Source organism: Phalacrocorax carbo, chromosome 1 (assembly GCF_963921805.1).
Source record: "Phalacrocorax carbo chromosome 1, bPhaCar2.1, whole genome shotgun sequence".
NCBI classification, from domain to species: Eukaryota; Metazoa; Chordata; class Aves; order Suliformes; family Phalacrocoracidae; genus Phalacrocorax; species Phalacrocorax carbo.
Genome location: NC_087513.1, coordinates 65593597 through 65612642, shown reverse-complemented (window position 1 = coordinate 65612642; position 19046 = coordinate 65593597). Strand labels below are relative to the sequence as shown.

Genomic DNA, 19046 nt, shown 5'->3' with positions numbered 1-19046 from the left:
TCTCAGTCCTATATGCTAACCTTTACTTTACAAAGTCCCAAGCCAAGGTAATTTTTATTAAACTTGTACCGAGATAAAATAGCTGTGGAGGTTATTGCTTTTTCACATGAAACATAGGTTCATGGACAGTCAAATTCACATTCTTCCCGCCAAAGTAAATTCTGGCTTTAGTCTGGCCTTAGTACCTCCAGAAAATACCTAAATACCCCATTCCTGTAAATCACCAACTCAGACCATAACTTCACTAGTACCCTTCCTACCCTGTGAGCCCAAATGCTGGTGTGGAACATACTGTTGGTTTTCTGTGTGTAAACAGGGATTCTGCAACCTTTCATCATGCTGATTAGAGACCTCCTCTGACAACTGCACCTTTGGGTTCAAAGATGCAGCCCGAGTAGTGAGACACTAATCAATGTATTAAAAAGAATATAAGGGCCTGCTTTAAATTCTATTATTCACATTTTCTGCAAACCAGAGAGAACTGAATAACCTTTATACAAGTATTAAGTACAGCTATGATGCTCTGCTTTTCTCCTGAGAAAAATACCATTATCAGCTACAGAATGAAGAATTGCTCAGTATAAATCACCTCAGTTTACTTAAGTGAAATTGTTCAGATTTTCTACCAGTGTGACAAAACCATATATGTGTAGCCTTAATAAGATTCTAGTAAAAGGTAATATAAAACTGTAGGATAAAATAGTATTCTGCTACTAGTTAATGTGGTTATACTTTTTGGATAGGAATCTTAAATTCTGGCCTGAAAGCAGAACTTTTCTTTTTAGGACTTGATGTATGTGCTGAATGTTGAAAGCATCTGGAAGTCACTTAATTTGAAATTAGGCTTATCTCCCCCTCTGAAGAAAAGACTTCAGCTTTGGTTATTCATAGGGGCAAACCTGAAGTAAAGTGACAGTATGCCATAAATTACCAGTGATAATTTCCCACTTCTGTGTCAGCTTGCCATTAATACTAATTAAAAAAGAAACAAAGCAGCAATCAGCACCCATTGCTGTCACACTATGAGCTGTATAGCTTGCCCAGCCCTAACCTTGTTGTTCATCTGCTGCTATTTTCCTTTGTGATATTTAGATCCTGCCACTAAATACTTTCTCGTGTACTTTCTTAAGTCTTCAGTGAAATGAAAAGAGTCATACATGTACATCTAAGGGCAGAATCTGGCTGTGGTGCATGCACTGACTGATCTGAGATGCAAAAAGGGCCAATGCAGCACACTGCCTTCCTGCAAATGCCTGGTAGGACGTGGCAGTGACAAGTGCCAGCAGCTGTGGATCTGGAAGTGTGCTGAGAGCACTGATACAGCAGGGAAGGCTGCTGGGAAACTCCTTGCCTGAGCCCACTCCAAATTTCTCTGCACCGATCTTGTGAGACACAAACTACGCCAGAGACTCATGGAAATGTTTCTGAAGAAATATTGCTTGAGATGTGCAACACAGCACCAAATAATTTCCATTTACCTATTGATATTGGTGTTATTATCAAAGAGTGTTCATGGCCACCCTGTTGGATTTGTGAGTAATCCTAGATCTCCCTAAAGCTGATTGGCATGACATCTGCTCATCTCTTGCAAATGAGAATATCCTGTGTTTATATCCCCTGGGAAAGGTGTGGCATAGAAAGGCCTGATGGGAGCTGAGCTGAGCCCATAAATAAGTATTAGGAAGGTAGAGAGTGATTTGTTGCTGAGCAGCTAGGCAATCTGAAGATGGTGGTGGATGAAGTGTGAAGTGAGAAAAGTTTAGCAGGTGAGTGAGTACACAGTAAAAGGCACAGAGCTACTAAAGCCTGGGGAAGACAGCAAACTGGAAAGAGAGTTTCTTGGCAGGGGGAGAATGATTGAAAATAACTTTGGGGACTGTGAAAAAAGAGATGTCCTGATTTCGTGTAGGGACAGGACCCTTGGTACTGCAGACACCCCCACCCACTGAAGTGCTTGTTCCTGGAGAAAGTTGCTCGTGTTGGTGGACAGGTGTTGCAGCCTCTCTCTCTTGCTTCAGTGCCGGGTGCAGCTTGTTGGGGGACGGCAGCTGTGTGCTGGGAGGGAGGCCAGCGTGCCTCTGCTTTGAGCACCATGTTGGGGGCTGTGCCCAGCAGCAGCCACTTGCTGGGGAGCAGGAAGACGAGCGTCTGGATCCTAGAGGCAGGCCTGAGTTTTGTATGTTGAGGTGCAGCAGAGCAGCAAGGTCAGGATAGGGGGAACACAGGAACTGGGGAGGTGAGAAGGGTTGAAAAAGTGAGGCTGAGATCTTTCATTGATTAGGAGGGCATAGGGATGCACTGAGGCATTGATTCACAGAAACTTTTTTTTTTAAAAAACAAAATCACAGGAAGTACTATGAATAGAAATTGTTTTGCTAAAGGATGCTGTCTCCTGTTTTTTGTACAAGGGCTAAGATGTGCGTTTGTGATTTGCCCATTCTGCTTCCCCTCTGCCAATCTATGACCTATTACTGTTTACTTCCGAGACGAGTCTGGGATCCCTCTGTTTTGACAGAAGCAGTAAACCAACACTTCTTGCTGTCTCAATGCTACTTCCCTAAGGGCTTGCTGGGTTATGAGGTGAAATATATCCTATTTATATTCTCACAGAGCACCAGAATATGCAATAGTGAATAATTTATTTTATTGACATTTTATTTTTGCAGAATAGGCATTTATACTAACATCTAAGTAGCCCAGATTATAAGTGGAAAGCATAAAAATTCATTAAAGTGTATATATAAAGAGTGCGATTACAAGATCCAATCATCCTAATACAGAGCTTAAATGCATTGACATGAAAGAAATTATTAAAAACAGGACATAATACAAGATAAGGTTTACTGAGTATCACAGGGATCCACTCAGAAAAGCAGGGCATTCACTTTGCAGATGATGAGGAGATTGGTGTTTTGGTTTGGTAGTTAGCCACTCTATGTCACAGTTTTCTATGGTTGAAGTTCCTGTTCTCTGAGCTGCTTGAGAGCAGGTGGGTGTGATGTTCAAGTGAGTGCGCACCATCAGGAGATAGACCAGCACCACTCCACTTCAGCCTTCTCCCTTTTTATTCATGGAGCAGTGCTGAGTGCCACCTTGGACCAGATTGTACTTTCTCTGTTGGGAATCGTAACTGCTGAACTGTCTAAACAGCAGCCAAAGAGGGAGGAGAACAATGGGTCTGTTGGCCTGGGAAGGTTTTGCTGGTCACAGCTTCCCCTGCTGAAAAAGCTCCCGCTGCAGTACAATGATAAGGAAAGAAGGTATTGACCAAAACTTTCTATCTGTTTCTGAAGCTCTTCCTTCCAAAGCAGAGATTGCAAGTACTGCAATATTGGAAACTTTATACGAGTGCAGTGGAAAAACAAGTCTCATAGGAGACTTCTCCTTCCTAGCTGTTTGGTGGTTTCTATTATCCCTTTGAAGTGCTGTGGTTGGTAGCTGTATTTCTTTCTGGGCCACTTGCATTAGCTGGGAAAGTGTTTTTTTCCAACACAGTGATGACTCACCTCAAAAGAAGACTAATAATTTGCCTTTAAAAGAAGTAGGCTTATAAAACTCTAGGTTTGGGAATAAGACTCACTCTTCATTCACCATAGGAGTCAATGGTAGGATTGACTATCCCACTACTGAGCACACTAGTGTATGTATTCACTTCTGTCATTGGACTCCCATATCCCCTGTTTTACAAGTCCTACGTAATTGTTCTAGGGCATGAAAAGGCCATAGGCAGAGAATTTGGGGGAGATGCTTCTTTTCAGAGTTATGGTATCACAGGGAAAGCAACAACAGAGCAAAACTAATCTCTCCTTTTAACCCATACTGATTTTCAGAACTGAAAAGCTTTTGCAGAAGACTTCCCTGTTGGTTTTCTTCATGGTTTGCTATGGATCCTTGTTGTATGTATACACAAGTTTTCTCCTTTCTTTCATGCGTGCAATGTAGGTTTAATATTTTGTCCCAACTCACTTTGGTCTTGCACTTTTTTTTTTCATTGGAGGTTATGTTTGGTTAGTGATGTTGCTGACTGCTGCCCATTCTGGAAAAGTATTCAGCTGGAAAAGTCTAATTCCCCAAGTGTTGATTGCCACCATGACAACAGCCAAGCCAATCAGATTTACACCCAGGCCAGCTTTCACCTACAAAAGCAAAATGTATCAGAGCACAATCAGTGACAACTTGATCAAAAACAGTTAACGTGGAAAAAAAAAGGTAGTAGGGTGTATGTGTGTTTGTATACTGACTTATATGTCGTGTGACAAATTATGTATACTGATTTCTAGAGCCAAAAAAAGCATAGTGAGTATTATGTCTCTGAGTATACATTGTGGGAGTATTCAGGAGTGACAGTCAGAGGCAGATGCAGCTGATTGGAAAACTGCTCAGTTTGTCACTTGAACTTCTCAGTCAGATAATCATAACAGGGTGTTATACCACACATAGCAGGCTGATAACTACATGACTTACTGTGGAGCTATGCAATAAATTTACTTTCTCATGTTCTCCCTCCTGTGCTTGTCTTAACAGGTCAATGTAGAGGATTGTGTACTGTTCTTTGATACCTCTTTAGACCACTACATTAATGAAAAACTAAAGAAGAGAACTGTACATATCCTACAGCAGATGTGTTGATATTCTTAACCTGACAGCTCAGTCACGTAAGAGCAGTGCAGCTCAACATGACTTTATGTTAGCAGCAATATCATCATCATTATTATTATTGGCTGATGGATGTGACTGGGACAAGGTGCTGAGGTTGCGTGAAGCATGGGGGGATATACACAATCTCAAGACTCACCATATCTTTAATCTGGCAGTGCCCATAACTGAAGACAATGGCATTTGGAGGATTACCCACTGGCAGCATCACCGCAAATGAGATACACATGGTGACAGGAATCAGGGTGTATAAAGGGTTGATAAGCAGGGTTTCTGACTGGAAGGAGAGAGGAGGAGAGAAATTGTGCTGAACCAATAAAAGCCACTGCTCATAATTTGGATGAAAGGACCCTCTCTGCTTTACATAAAGAAAACAAGATTCTGTGAATCTCACCTCCCTAGTCTCTAAACCTAAGCGTGGAAGTATTTTTTGGTTGGTTTTTTTTTTTTTGGAGTAGGGTAGTGCTATAATCCCTGGGTCATGCCCTAGGGATTTCTCTTGAGCCCTTTCACACTGGGTGAGGGTGGAGGTTACTACTATTAGGCCGCCTTTGCTCTTTCCTCCCACTCGTTCTCCATGTCATTCTGTGTTGTATCTTCTGGACCTTAACATTGACTGCCACTTCAGCCTTCATCCGAGAGAAATCACAACAAGTTGGCAGGAAGAACTTACTTCCTTCAGTTGCGGAAGATACCAACACTGTTATGTAAAATCATCCTGAATGGTGGTTCAGAAAACTAGATGTTCATGGCCCAAACTTGCATGGCAGGAAGGCAGTAATGATGGCATATTCTTCACAGTGGTCTAAAGAATTCTTCCACTTCAGCCTTCGGTGGTGGTGAAATTTTGCATTTTCATTTACATTGCTATGGCCTAGTTTTATGTCAGAGGGGGAAAGGGAAGGGTGTTCACAAGGCTACCTTCATTTTGGAGAGGGAAGTGTCTCCAGGTTACTTTTACAGTCAAAAAAGAGAGACTTCCTTGAGATGGCAGTTCAGACTACTAAAAGTAGATTGCTGCTCTAAATTTCTCTTTAGGAAGGTCTCTTTCTGCATGGCACAGAAGTAAATTTGAACTCATAAACCATACAAACATAACTACTTATTTTCATATGACCATAACTTCATATTACCTCAGAGCTGTTCACATAATATACTTTGGGATAATCCCATAAAATTGTTATAATAGGGAAACATGACCTACATTCTACTTCACATTACATAAAAGAAAGAAATAAGACAGTTTTCTGTAAATGCTGTTCCAATATAGAATGAAATTTGTATCTTCTTCCTCTGCCTTTGTCACCAGAATCCTGATTTTCTTCTGTCTCTTACAAACATCTCTGCTTTCTGTGTTGGATGATAGTATGCTTACCAGATCACCCTCTTGAACACATTTAAATTTGATAAAATTCCCTACTACAGTCTTTTCTTACAAGTAGTCAGTGGGTGACCACTAATGATCAACACATTTACAATAACATTGGTAAGCTCATATAATATATAATAACTCAAGCTTTATGTGGACTTCACCTATCTCATTGATTGCATCATCACCTTTTCTTAGACTATGCATCCGTCAGTGCAGGAACTATGTTTTCACGTTGTCTGAGAAGTATTGAGCAAAATTTTTGGTGCTAAAATATGCTTTTGGCTGCCTGAGTTTTTTATTTTTCCTAAACCCAAGACTGCAGAACAGGAGCTTGGGAACCAAGGCTGGGTTTCATGTGAACCAAGTGCCAATACCCTGATGTCCTGAAACATTCCCATGAGAAACATCAGACTAAAAATGTCAGTGTTTTTACTCACCATGCTGCATAAAATAGGCAGGAAGATGGTTATGGTTGCTGGATTACTAACAAACTCTGTTATCAGGGACACCAAAATGCAGGCCAGCAGAGTTACAGCCCAGCAGGGAAGGCTGCTCAGGGAAAGCATTTGGCGTCCAATCCATGTAGAGAGACCAGAGGTCTGGGGGAAGGACAGAGGTGCAAGGATTACTAAATACTTAGTATGGTTGTAAAACAGATTCTTCTCTTTGGGGCGGTTTGCATCAGAGAATCCCACCAGCAAATAAACAAAGTTTAGGTCAATGTTTTCTGCATTTCCTTTTGTAAACTGGATTTCGCTGCAGTGCCTAATAAATAGTTGTCCATGGTAACAAAGAGGTACATTTGGCAGCTAATAACATTAAAAAGGTAACAAGGCTGATCTTCCCTCTTTCTTCAGCATGTGAACTGGAGTATTGCGAATTGGTGATGAAGGATTGCAGAGTCTGGGTAGAATTCATTTTGAACTTAAAATACACAGATTTAGTTGTCTACATGTAGGACTCTATAGGACAGGTAGATGTGTATTCATGAATTATACTGAGTGTAGATACAGTCAGTAGAGCCTAGAGTATGATTTGTCCCATCAGTGCCAGGAGCTTGACTCATTTGCCTAAAGAGGAGCATCCAGCGGCAGCTGAAATGTTCCCTCTTTGTTTGGTTAGCTGCTAGTAGAGAAAGTGTGAGGCTTCCCTCATGTGTGTCATGTCTGCCAGCATTGCAGGAATATCTAGATATTTTAAAGCATCTGAAATGACAGATGCTTACACAATTGACTTGAGCCCTAACCATCTTTTTGTTAGCTAGATAGCTGTCCATTGGGTGCAAGGAGTGGGGACTAGGTTATGTACAAACTTGAAAGTATCTACACTGTAAATCCAAACTGTGAAGCATACAAAGGGCTAAAGTCCATGGTTGTAATTTTTCTTAGGAAGGAGAATAAAAAAATCTAAATTAGTACCTTGCATCCAGCTGCTAAGGCATAACCTCCTCCAACCAACACTACAATCTCCCAGGGCATGGTCTTCTGGAAGTCCTTCCAAGTAATGATGGGATCCAGTGTGTTAACGTCTGTTGACGTTTCACCATCTCCTATATCAAAATAAAGCATGTGACCAGTATTACGTTAGCCTTTTTGCAAAGATCTTAATATTTTTCATACTAGCAGGAATAATATAATATCCATGGGAGTTATCTTGAGAACTATCTGTGAGAGAGGTGAAGAAGCAGCACATTGGCTACTTCTGCGATCAGCTCAGCCTCAGAAAATGCAGCATATTAATTCAAAATATCCCGACTTCCCCTTGGCTGCTCTGTTGATGTGAATAATTATAAACCCCCCTGTTAAATTTTACAGCTTTTTGAGGGACTGCTCTGTTGTGTATATGCACGTGCAAATTATCTGTAGACTGCAAGGCTGGAGTTATAATGGGGTTATTTTCTCAAGGGGCATTTTTTCTCTCCAGTAGGCCACAAAGTTTGATAAAGTGCATTTATGCCCCTAGGTTGTATCTGAGGACATTGGGTTTTTTGATGCCTGAGTATTTTCTTGAAGTAGGAGTTAGAGAGTGTAATTTTTCCTAAATGCTGCATAATATAGGTCAGTTTAAAAAAAAAAACCCAACATATCTGTATACCTTTGCAATCTCTACATAAGACTCCATACAGGTAATTCTATATTCATACAGGACTGCTGAATGCCTGGCACAGCAAACTGATCAATACTACTGAGTGCTACCCAAACATGAATGTGAAATAACCATCATTATTATTATCACGAAGACTGTGAGAGAAGAATTACACAAAATTGGAGCTTTGTCTGACACTTACTGACCCCTTTTATGTTTATTTTATGGCATTATCAATGATTTCTGTTGTATGAGTGATGACCAAATTATTTACTAGAGCTTATCTTTAAATGATTTTGCAGACATCTGCATTATAGTTTGCTATATGGAACTCTGTGTGAACCTTTCCTAAAACTTAGTCCTAAATTCTGATAAATCTGGGAACACAGAAGAGATAGTGGCCTTGGGTAAAAGATTTGTTTCTAATCTGCTGGATGAGACAATATGAATTAAAGCAACAAAAAAAGAAAAAGAGGGGGGGTTGATGTGGGAAGGGCTGGTATCAGAGGAGAAACTGAAACCTGACCTTCCGTAATAAAAATCTCTTCTTGAAACATTTTATGAGAACATAAAAATGTCATTAAAAGCACTGGAAAGTGTGCTAGATCTCTTTCTTGCTGCATCTTCCTCACCTTTTTCCCTTTTTCCAAAACATGGCTTTTTTGCTGGAATCAGGAAGAGAAGAAAGCCAAGGAATACAGAGACAGTGGCATCAGTCCGGTAACCTTTCCTAGGAAAGAAACAGTGAGATTATAATAAAAACACACTAACAGAAACATTTCCAAACAAAGTACATGGCTCCAAGCAAATTGTTGCAGCTGAAGTTGTATTTCCACATCTGAAGTCTTACTAACAGAAAAATATGTCTGCATATCAAGGATACAAATTGGATTTTTTTCCCATTTATTAACCTGACTCCTGTAGCAAACTTCAATCACTGCTCAACAATTTTTAACATCCCAGTGAAAAAAAGAAATAGCTTTTGGCTTACAAACCTATTAACTCGGAGGTACAGAAAGAGAGTGTATTTACTAGAAGCAAGAAACAGTAAACACATTCTGGGGAAAAGCCAAACCCAAGTGATCCTTTACAAATGAACTGTAAATTGATTTTAAATTAAATGTTTAGAACTCATTCCGTGAAAGTATTTTGTGGAGTGGCAAGCTCCAGAGGTCCTTAGGAAATTCCAATATTAGAAATCGGTTTTCTGTCAAAATTAGGATTAAAAAAAATTATACAGTAGAAATGTAAAGATAATCTAAATTTGAATCACTTATTCTTTGATATGCATTGTGTGTTATAGTTAGTTTTATTATAATTTGTTTCAACATTACTTAAAAGAACAACTATTTGCTTCAGTCACTATTCTGTGTAATATTTCATTGAAATTGACATTTTCTTGATAAAATCTATCTTAAAAAATGCACTTTTTGTCAAAAATATTATTTCAAATTTTAAAAATCTTGAATTATATTTGCAGTCTATTCCAGTGACAGCTTTTCCATGAATGCACTAAAATGTTTTAACTTCAGAATCTGACCCTCCTATATTTTTACCTTTGAAATGTTTATTTTACTTTCTCTACTTAATTCACTATGTTTACTGAGAAAGAATACAATTTGCTGCCATGTGACCAGGTGTAGTTTAAAAAGCAAAAATCCTTATTTTTGAATAAAGACTTCATTTTTCACCACTTCTTCAAAAGTGGCTGATGTTTTAAGGCCAAAAATTATTGCAGAAAGTCAGACGACGCAAGGCCATATTCCTTCACAGTTGTTTAGGGAATTTCACTTACTTCTCAAAAAAAGATGACCATCCTGGTACAAAGCCAGGCTCACGAGTAAACCAAAGCAAGGTCATCAGAACGAAGAAAAGCCCAGTCACCATCTCAGGATAGCTAGAAATAAAAGCAAGGGAAAAAAAAAAGCTAGGAATTAAATCCAAGGTCTGCCTGAAAACCTGAGAGCAAATTCCAGAAGTAAGAAAGTAGAAATTGCTTCCAAAACAAGGATAGAAAACATAACAGAAAATGGAAAAGAAGATTAGTTTGAATTAAAGAATTCTACATTTGGCTCCCAGCTGAGAATCATCTAATCCCAGTAAAAATAGGCCAAAAATATCCATCTGTATTTGCAATTCAATCATTCATGGACAAGACCTGGAGGAAAATATTTATGGATGCCTGTTTTGTATCTGCATTATTATCTGATTAAATGTGTTAACAAGGTAAAGCTCGTGTTACTATTCCATTGTAAACACTTTCTATTGCGTTTTTTAAAAGTGTGAAAAGCATAAGAGCAAATGACATTGTAAATTAGCATAGATATTTTGAACACATGGAATAAATATAAGGTGACTTGAGGGTACTGAGGTTTAATTCAGGATAGATGTAAATTAAGTATGGTTTCATATTTAGGCACAGCCTGAACAACAGTCTAGGTTCAGAGCTGATCATATTCAGCAAGTTGATCTGTCAACATTTCAGCTGAACAACACAAAAATGTTTTGGGAAGAATGGACTTTATGAGGTATCATGCCTTTTGAAAATTAAAATCTTGCAAAATAATATTTTCAAGAGGCATTTCTTGCCACCATGATTTTTATAGATTATGGGCAGCTGGGAGGGCTGCACATGTCATGGTGTGGGAGATACCTGCAAAGCCTTTGCTAACAGTGAACTTCTATCCACCAAAATAAGTATGTGTCTGAATTGGGAAGCGGGGTGTTTTAATGATTTAGTTCAAAAGTAGAGACAACCCTTGACTCAGATGACCTTTGGACCTTGGCATAAACCTGAATCTTTCCTTTTATTTCCTTTTTCTTTAGAAATAAATAAAGGAGTAAATAAATGCCTGCTTGTAACAAAGTCTTTGATTTTTATTTCATTTTTGTATTTAGTTCTACTCCTATCCTGGAAAGGAGGAGAAAGAGCTGACAGTTTAATCTACATGAACCAGAGGCAACACAGAAGGCAATATGAAAAGATGGCCCTGCCTAGAGAGCCAAATTCCTGAGGAAGGCAGGTCCGTTTTACCTAACATTTCCCAGTTTCTTATATTCTTCTTGAATTCTTTTCTCTGACATTTCTTCCCGTTTGGTCTTCTTCTTCTTGCTCACAGAACAGGTCTCTCTAAAACTAAAGTAGATAGCACAGTAAAATTAGACACGGATATTGAGTGAAAAAAAAAGTAATGAAAAATAACAGCAACGAGGCAAACTGAAAATTCCAGTTGCCAGAGGCTGTTGGGAGAAGATGTAACTGGGGCAAGGCCTGATGGCAATCAGAAGGGAAATTATTGCATGGGAGCTTTGCGTAGTCTAGTTTCCAGATCTGAGATTCAATCCTAGACAGAGTAGGGAATGTGCTCGGACTAATACTGACTGGTATCACTGAGCTGTCCTGAGTTGTGCCTGTGCTCCCTTTGTGTAGGCTTCCTCAAGCAGCTGGTGGTGACCAGAAACGTCCAAAGGCTATGGCTAACTTCTATCATCACATGGAAAGACTGTGACAGAGGCCAACTATCAATAGATTTTTTTAATGGGGAACTATATGCTTCCCAGTGGGATCAAGGGTATCCAACATATATGAGTCCCGGTCTGGCTTCTGAGCCAAGGTTTGACTTGAATATTCAGGATTCACTGTAAGGAAAGGGGGAAAGCTGTGCTGAGGATCCAATGCCTTTCACGACCTGTCTGCTTCTACTAGTACTAGCTGTTGTTAAACCAGGCACAATCAGTGTAACACCAAATTGCCTCTGCCACAGAGGTCAAGGCACTCAGCCTACTGTTTTGTCCTGGTGAAAAGATGCCTGTACTTCTGCCAGGGACATAGAAGCATAAGCACATTTCATAGCTGAATATATTTAAACCTGCTATACATTTGTATGAAAATTAGGTTAAGTCCTTAGTTTATTCAGATTGCCTTCATACTGTAACAAAGCCTGGACATTTCTAATTGAAATTAAGATACTTGCAAGCTCCCTTTAACCTTTTCCTTTTCTTCTTTCCAGTACCATTACTTTCCTGTGCTTTGAGCAACAGATCTCTGCTTTTCCTCTTCAGCCGTACCAAATATCACAGAGGTGTGTGCGATGGGTTGAGAAACATCTGCAGCTCAGCCAGTGTAATATAGACTGCAGCATCAGGGACTTCAGTGACTGAAGTACCATGGAAGCACAATGGCCTGCTTTTATAGTTTCCGCTATTTTAATATCTCATTTGGCACCCTACTAGAGATCCATGCCATAGCACTGGCCAAACCATGGACTACAATCTCCCTCCTTGTGTCTGGTTATGGCAAGATTCTCAAAGGAGTTTGCGTAGTTCAAGATGGAGGCAGACCCTGCCTGGGTAACAGAAAGTCTTAAACAGGCTTTTCATTTCATTGTAAATGGGCACCTATGTGACACTTGGTTTTAGTGCACTTAGCACTGCCTTGCACCTATAAGTATTTAAATTTCCTTGCAAACTGTTAGACTCCAGTAAAATCCACCAGCAGTAATGCAGCTGCTGGAAGAGAAGAGCTTTATGGTTTATAATGGCCATTTCTATAGTAATGATTTTACTCTTAGCTCTGCTGACAAAAAATGTTTGGTGGGTCCATTATCCTTCCCCTTTGACCTAGTCTAGAGCCTAAAAAGCAAGTGTGACATGTTGTTCCAACTGGCCCAAGTAAGAACAGATTGATGACGCTGGGCTTCCTAGGAAAAGAACAAGAACGTCATGGGAATTCAGTAAACATTTATGCACAGGCATTAGGCAGCTGTTTCAACATGTTATAAGTGTTTCTAAGCTTAGGAGGATGTGAAGGCACAGTATTGTAGCCAAGTTTCTAACATAGTATGTTCTTTAATGAACTGCACTGAACCGGAGTCAGAGATTAAGGAGGGTTGGAATCAACCAGTACTTCTCAAAAAGTCGATAATGCTTCAGTCTCTGGTGTTATTTAGAACAACATTAATCAGCATGAGGTCTTGGATGCAATGCGGAATTTCAATTATATTTATTTAAAAAAAAAAAAGAAAGGGGTCATGTTAGGGCCTGTTTCATCTCAAGATTTTTTTTTTTTTAAAAAAAGGACTTATTTTAGCCTTTTAATTTGGAACTACAAGGCTCAGGAGGCTGACTGAGAGAAGGACATGGAGCTATTCACCTCTAAATTACCTCTTCAAATCTAGTCAAGGTCAGCAGCAAGCAGAAGTCATTATCATTTTATTAATTGTCTTAGGTGAAATAAATTAGTGATGTCAGTTCAGCTTACTTTTAAGAGTAAACTAAATCAGATTAAGGACACTTTAATTCTGAGTAAATGTATCTGCACCACAATTTAATGCAGATTAACTAATTCACTCTAAATGCACACATTTAGTCCATTTTCATTAACTTTGCTAAGTGCCTCTGCAAAGAAAATACATGGTACAAATGAACTAGGAGACTGAGCCTTGTTCTTATTTTGGGACTAAGGGACTTACTGGTATCAAAAGATATTAATCTCTTAGGCTGAGAGTCCTTTCCATTTTAAAAAGAAATATATATGGAGTCTGTGTACTTTTTATTTTAAGTGGTCTTACATTAATTTCATTGTGCTGGGGGCAGATCTGAAAAGTGACTTGTTGACTTGCAGTTATTTTTCTATTCATCTTTTAAGCTGTACTTTTCCAAAAGAACTTATAGCAAGATTTGTGGTCCACAACGGGATCCTCATGGTCATGAGAGTCAAAAATCAGTTGAATGCATCGCAAGGATTTCCATCAGCAATACCTAGGCACTTTACTCTAAAGCAGCAATACTGTACACTGCCGTCTATGCAGCACTGCTAAGCAATAAGATTTCCTCTGGTAATAGTTCTGGCAAGAAGAAGGAAGTTGTGCCTTAGTTTTTGTCATTTGCAGCTGGGAACACCTTTATGAAATGTCCTAGAGGAGCCACAAATGCCCCGCTTTCATTATCCCTGCATCTTGAACAACATGCACTCACTTGCAACCCAAGAAGAGCCAATGCATCCAGAACCAAGTCAGGACCAACATGATGAGGGAGATGGGGAAACTGAACAAAAACCAGGTTCCAAAATTCACCACTTCAGCATTTGGGTAGTGGCTGTAAAGGAAACCAAGGATCCACAAGTTGTTAGTACAGTAAATGGACAGGCACCTCCAGTATGCATAGATGCGCACAAATATATACGTGCACAAATATATATGTAAATAGATTTGTCATGGCGTGATAGAAAAATTGCATCGGTATGTATTTACAACAGCTGCATTACATGTGCATCGTGAAACCAATTGCTAAAGAATGTCAATTGTTGACATCCTGACCAACCGATGAGCCACATAACACTTCACACCCTTAAGACCAGATGGTCTGGGCTGCCAAGCCAGCTTCAAAAACCCTTGGAGTTACCAGGAGTGAAATTCTGACCCTACCTGTGGTTTTTGTTAAAGCTCTTTTTAGTGTTGGCAGACTTCAGAATGATTTCACCCAGAATCTCTTTGTATGTTTTATCGTGGACCACAAAAATAATGACTATATTCTGCTGGCCTCTGACAAAGATGTCTAATGTGTACATTTGGTGGAACTGTCGTAACAGCAAGATCTTTGGAGATTCTGTAAAATCCAAATCCTTGGGTTAAGGATGGCTTCCAAAATTAGTTTTCTTTGCTACCACTATTTCACAGAGAGAAATGCAGGCTACCATGGCAGGAGTGGCAGCAGTAGGTGATCAGAATCAGGTTTGAGCTTGGACGCATGTCTGTGCATGAGGAGAGCTACCACCAGCCTTCTGACAGAGGTAGCATTCATGTCTTTGAGAGCCCTGGGCATATATGATAAATTAAATACTTAGTGGATCAGAGAGCTGCTTTCCATCTGCTCTGAAGTAAAGGTGTAAGGCCATGTTTCTAAGTTTATTTATTTTAAATAAATTCCAGGGCATGGCATGGCAGTTTGCACGGGAGGGCACTCAAAAGAGGGCACCTCTTTGAAGGAGGGGCATTCCACTGGCCAACCGGGAGACTTGAAGTACACATTACCCAGCAACTGGGCACCATTCTGTGGCTATCTGCACAGGTTAAGGGCACTCATCCTACCTGACCCTCAAGGCAAAATGGTGGGTGCTCATCTGAGAGCAAAGGCTGCAGCTCTGACTGGGGAGGAGTCTGCACTATCTACCCCAGCGGTGGCCAATGCTTCCACCTAGATGGAGCTGCTGAAGAGACAGGCTGCACTGCAGACCTCAGACTGTAGGAAGTGCCTAGCCCTTTCTCCTGGGGCAGGGACAGGAGCAGACCTGCCTGCAAACGTTGTGCCCAGATGGAGGATCTCCTGCAGCAGGTGGCTGAGCTGCAGGAGGCGGTGAGAAGGCTGCGTCATATCGGGGAGGGTGAGAAGGGGTTAGATAGCTGGTTCTGAGCGCAATCTGCAGTGGACTCACACCCCACAGCCAAACAGCCAAAAACTTCTCCACTGGCACACACAAAAGGGAGGGGACCCAATAATGCACAAGAATGGACAGTTGCAACAGCAAGGACCAGCAGGAGGAAGAGACTCCCAAAGCCTGAGGTGCCCTTGCAGGACCACTTCACCACTCTGCAGACTAAAGAGGAAAGACCTGTCATACCAGGAGAGACGCTGGAGCTGAGTAAGGCAGCCTGATCTGTTCCCTGTATAACAACCAGCACAATTATGAAAAGGCAATAGTAGTAGGCAACTCTCTTGTGAGAGGTACGGAGGCACCCATTTGCCGACCTGATGCACTCTCTAGAGAGGTCTGCTGCTTACCAGGTGCTCCTATCAGAATGTCACAGAGACTACCAAGCATCATACAGTCCATTGACTATTATCCGCTGCTGTTCTTTCATGTGGACACCCATGATACAGCCAGGAGCAGTCTGAGGAGTATCAAGAAGGATTACAGAGCCCTGGGAGTAGCAGCAAGGGACTCTGAAATGCAGGTAGTTTTGTCATCAGTCCTCCTGGTCAAAGGGAAGGGATTTGAAAGGGCCAGTTGGATCTGGAAAATCAACAAATGGTTACAGGACTGGGGCCACAACCAGGGGTTCATCTACTTAGACTGTGGGACTCGCTTTGAGAAACCTGGTCTACTAGGGGCTGATGGGGTCCGTCTGTCAGAGAAGGAAAGAGCATCTTTGGTCATAGGCTTGACAAGCTGGTGAAGAAGGCTCTAAAGTTGCCAGGGCAGGAGAACGTCAATCCATCCCATTCCTACCAGTCTGATACCAGTGCCAGCAATACATGCCCAGAGCCTGCAGAAGGATCACAGGTCATCAGGAGAGCGCCTGAAGAGCAGCACAAGGGAATTCCAGCCATTCAAGCCAGTCAGCTTCCTCAGGGGCCCAACTTAAATGCCTCTATGCAAATGCACGTAGTATGGGGAATAAACGAGGAGTTAGATACATGCACATGCCTGCAGGGCTTTGATCTTATTGGCATCATGGAGATGGCTCCTATGTCTGGAGTGTTGGAATGGAAAGACACAGGCTCTTTAGGAAGGACAGGCAGTGGAAATGAGCACGGGGTGTCACCCTCTATGTCAATGACCAGCTGGAGTGCATGGAGCTTGCCTGGGGATGGGTGAGGACCTGACCCAGAGTTTATGGTTCAGGATTAAAGGGAGGGCAGGGACAAGTGACATTATAGTGGGGGTCTGTTACAGGCCACCCAACCAGGAGGAATGAATTGATAAGACCCTCTACAGACAGATAGGAGCAGCATCATGTTCAAAAACCCTGGTCCTCATGGAGGTCTTCAACCACCCCGATATCTGTTGGAGGGACAACGCAGCAGGGCATAAGCAATCTGGGAGGTTCCTGGAATGTTCACTTCTCCAAGCGATAGAGGAGCCAACAAGGAAAGGTGCTATGCTGGACCTTTTTCTCACCAACAAGGAGAGGCTGGTGGGGAATTTGAAGCTCATGGACAGCCTTGGCTGCAGTGACCATGAAATGAGGATGTTCAGGATCCTTAGGGCACCAAGGAGGGTGCACAATTCCCTACCCTGAACTTCAGGAGAGTAGACTTTGGCCTCTTCAGAGGTCTCTTTGGTAGAGTACCATGGAATTAAGTCCTGGAGGAAAGAAGGGTTGGCTAATATTCAAGGATCACCTCTTCCAAGCTCAGCAGCAATGCGTCCCAACAAAGAGGAACTCAGGCAAAAATGCCAAGAAGCCTGCATGGATGAACAAGGAGCTCCTGAACAAACTCAAACACACACGAAAAAAAAAAAGCCTACAGAAGGTGGAAGCAAGGACAGGTAGCCTGGGAGGAATACAGAGAAATTGTCTGAGAAGCCAGGGATCAGGTTAGGAAAGCTAAAGCCCTGAGAGAATTAAATCCTGCCAGGGACATCAAGGGCAACAAGAAAAGCTTCTATAGATAAGTTGGTGACAAAGGAAGACTGGAGAAAATGTGGGCCCTCTCTGGAAGGAAACGGGAGACCTGGTTACACGGGATATGGAGGAGGCTGAGGTACTCAACGACTTTTTTGTCTCAGTCTTCACCAGCAGGTGCTCAAGCCACACCACCCAAGTCTCAGAAGGCAAAGGCAGTGACTGGGAGAATGAAGAACTGCCCAATGTAGGACAAGATCAGGTTCGAGACCACCTAAGGAACCTCAAGGGGCACAAGCCCATGGGACCCCATGAGATGCATCTGTGGATCCTAAGGGAACTGGTGGATGAAGTTGCTAAGCCAATCCATCATATTTGAGAAGTTGTGGCAGTCCAATGAAGCTCCCACTGACTGGAAAAGGGGAAACATAACCCTCATTTTTAAAAAGGGAAAAAAGGAAGACCCAGGAAACTACAGTCCTCTAAGTCTCCTCTCTGTGCCCAGCAAGATCATGGAGCAGATGCTCCTGGAAACTATGCTAAGGCACATGAGAAATAAGGGGGTGATAGGTGACAGCCAACATGGCTTCACTAAGGGCAAATCACTCCTGATAAGTCTGGTGGCCTTCAACAACAGGGTTACAGCATGGTGGATAAGGAGATAGTGACTGACATCATCTACCTGGGCTTGTGCAAAGCATTTGACACTGTCCTGCACAATATCCTTGTCTCTAAATTGGAGAGACATGGATTTAACAGATGGACCACTCAGTGGATAAGGACTTGGCTGGATGTTTGCACTCAACAAGTTGCGGTCAATGGCTCCATGTGCAAGTGAAGACCAGTGATGAGTGGCATTCCTCACGGGTCAGTATTAGGACCAGTGCTGTTTAACATCTTTGTCAGTGACATGGACAGTGGGATTGAGTACACCCTCAGGAAGTTTGCAAATGACAAAAAGCTGTGTGGTGCATTCAACACACTAGAGGGAAGGGATGCCATTGAGAGGGACCTTGACAGGCTTGAGAGGTGGGCCTGTGTGAACCTCGTGAAGTTCAACAAGGCCAAGTACAAGGGCCTACATGGGTTGAGGCAATCCCAAGCACAAATACAGGCTGGGCTGCAGAGAGCAGCCCTGAGGAGAAGGACTTGGGGGCACTAGCTGATGAGAAACTCAACGTGACGCAGCAATGTGTGCTTGCAGCCCAGAAAGTCAAATGTATCCTGGGCTTCATCAAAAGAAATGTGGCCAGCAGGTCAAGGGAGGTCATTCTCCCCCTTTATGCTGCTCTCGTGAGACCCTACCTGGAGTACTGCTTTCAGCTCTGGAGTTTTCAGCACAGGAAAGACATGGACCTGTTGGAGTGAGTCCAGAGGAGGGCCGCAAAGATGATCAGAGGGCTGGAGCACTTCTCCTGTGAAGGCAGGCTGAGAGAGTTGGGGTTGTTCAGCCTGGAGTAGAGAAGGCTCTGGAGAGACCTTACAGCATCCCTCCAGTACCTGAAGAGGGCCTACAATAAAGCTGGAGATGGACTTTTTACAAGGGCGTGTAGTGATAGGACAAGGGGTAATGGCTTTGAACTGAA

The 19046-nt window shown here is 41.8% G+C and overlaps 1 protein-coding gene across 2 annotated transcripts in view; it reads right to left on the bottom strand.

Annotated features, from left to right (window-relative positions):
* Positions 1–2622: 2622 nt before the first annotated feature.
* The window catches only part of SLC13A4 (solute carrier family 13 member 4), a 32833-nt gene continuing 16409 nt past the window's right edge, over positions 2623–19046 (bottom strand). For both annotated transcript variants that reach the window (XM_064457612.1, XM_009501022.2), the window contains 8 exons: positions 14090–14209; positions 11148–11249; positions 9909–10010; positions 8746–8843; positions 7447–7577; positions 6466–6627; positions 4796–4933; positions 2623–4136 (listed from right to left, as the gene is read on the bottom strand). In XM_064457612.1, coding sequence (XP_064313682.1) covers positions 3999–4136; positions 4796–4933; positions 6466–6627; positions 7447–7577; positions 8746–8843; positions 9909–10010; positions 11148–11249; positions 14090–14209 — 991 coding nt within the window. In that variant the 3' untranslated portion in view covers positions 2623–3998. The remainder of the gene's footprint in view (positions 4137–4795; positions 4934–6465; positions 6628–7446; positions 7578–8745; positions 8844–9908; positions 10011–11147; positions 11250–14089; positions 14210–19046) is intronic.